Here is a 525-nt window from a genome sequence, read left to right as displayed (position 1 = left end):
GCAGCAGCTGCAGCAGCAAATCAAATAGTAGTTGCAGCAGCAACGGAGACAGCAACCGACGCAGCAGCAGGAAGCGATGCAGCAGTAGAAGCAAACACAGCAGCAGCAGCAGCAGCAGCAGCAGCAGCAGCTGATGTAACAGTAGGCGCAGCAGCAGCTGCTGCTGCAGCTCCCGGGCCAGCAGACGCAGCAGCAGAGGCAGCAGCCACTGAAGCAGAAGCTAGTGCAGCAGCAGCAGCATCAGCAGCAGCAGAGACCGCAGCAGACGCAGCAACAGGACCCGCAGCAAACGAAGCAGCAGCAACAGCAGCAGATGCAGCAACAAACGCAGAGCCAGAGGCAACTGCAGCAGCAAATACAGCCGAAGAAGCCGCAGCTGCTGACACAGCAGCGCCGGTGGCAGCAGAAGCAGCAGCAGACGCAGCAGCAGCAGACGCAGCAGCAGACGCAGCAGCAGAAGCTGCAACAGCAGAAGCAGCAGACGCAAGAAACGATGCAGCAGCAGACACAGCAGCTGCTGATACT

At 59.6% G+C, this 525-nt stretch overlaps 2 protein-coding genes across 2 annotated transcripts in view; both read left to right on the top strand.

The window, feature by feature from the left end:
- The window catches only part of EMH_0013710 (uncharacterized protein), a gene marked incomplete at both ends in the record, with an annotated part of 5,647 nt that extends 5,513 nt beyond the window's left edge, over positions 1–134 (top strand). Inside the window, one exon of the mRNA XM_013499904.1 lies at positions 3–134. Coding sequence (XP_013355358.1) covers positions 3–134 — 132 coding nt within the window. The remainder of the gene's footprint in view (positions 1–2) is intronic.
- Positions 135–313: 179 nt separating this feature from the next.
- Positions 314–525, top strand: part of EMH_0013700 (uncharacterized protein) — a gene marked incomplete at both ends in the record, with an annotated part of 7,881 nt that continues 7,669 nt past the window's right edge. The window contains one exon of the mRNA XM_013499903.1: positions 314–525. Coding sequence (XP_013355357.1) covers positions 314–525 — 212 coding nt within the window.

Source organism: Eimeria mitis, genomic scaffold, assembly GCF_000499745.2.
Source record: "Eimeria mitis Houghton genomic scaffold, Emh_scaff480, whole genome shotgun sequence".
Lineage (NCBI taxonomy): Eukaryota > Apicomplexa > Conoidasida > Eucoccidiorida > Eimeriidae > Eimeria > Eimeria mitis.
The sequence above is the reverse complement of the archived record's forward strand: the minus strand, read 5'-3'. Positions and strand labels throughout refer to the sequence as shown.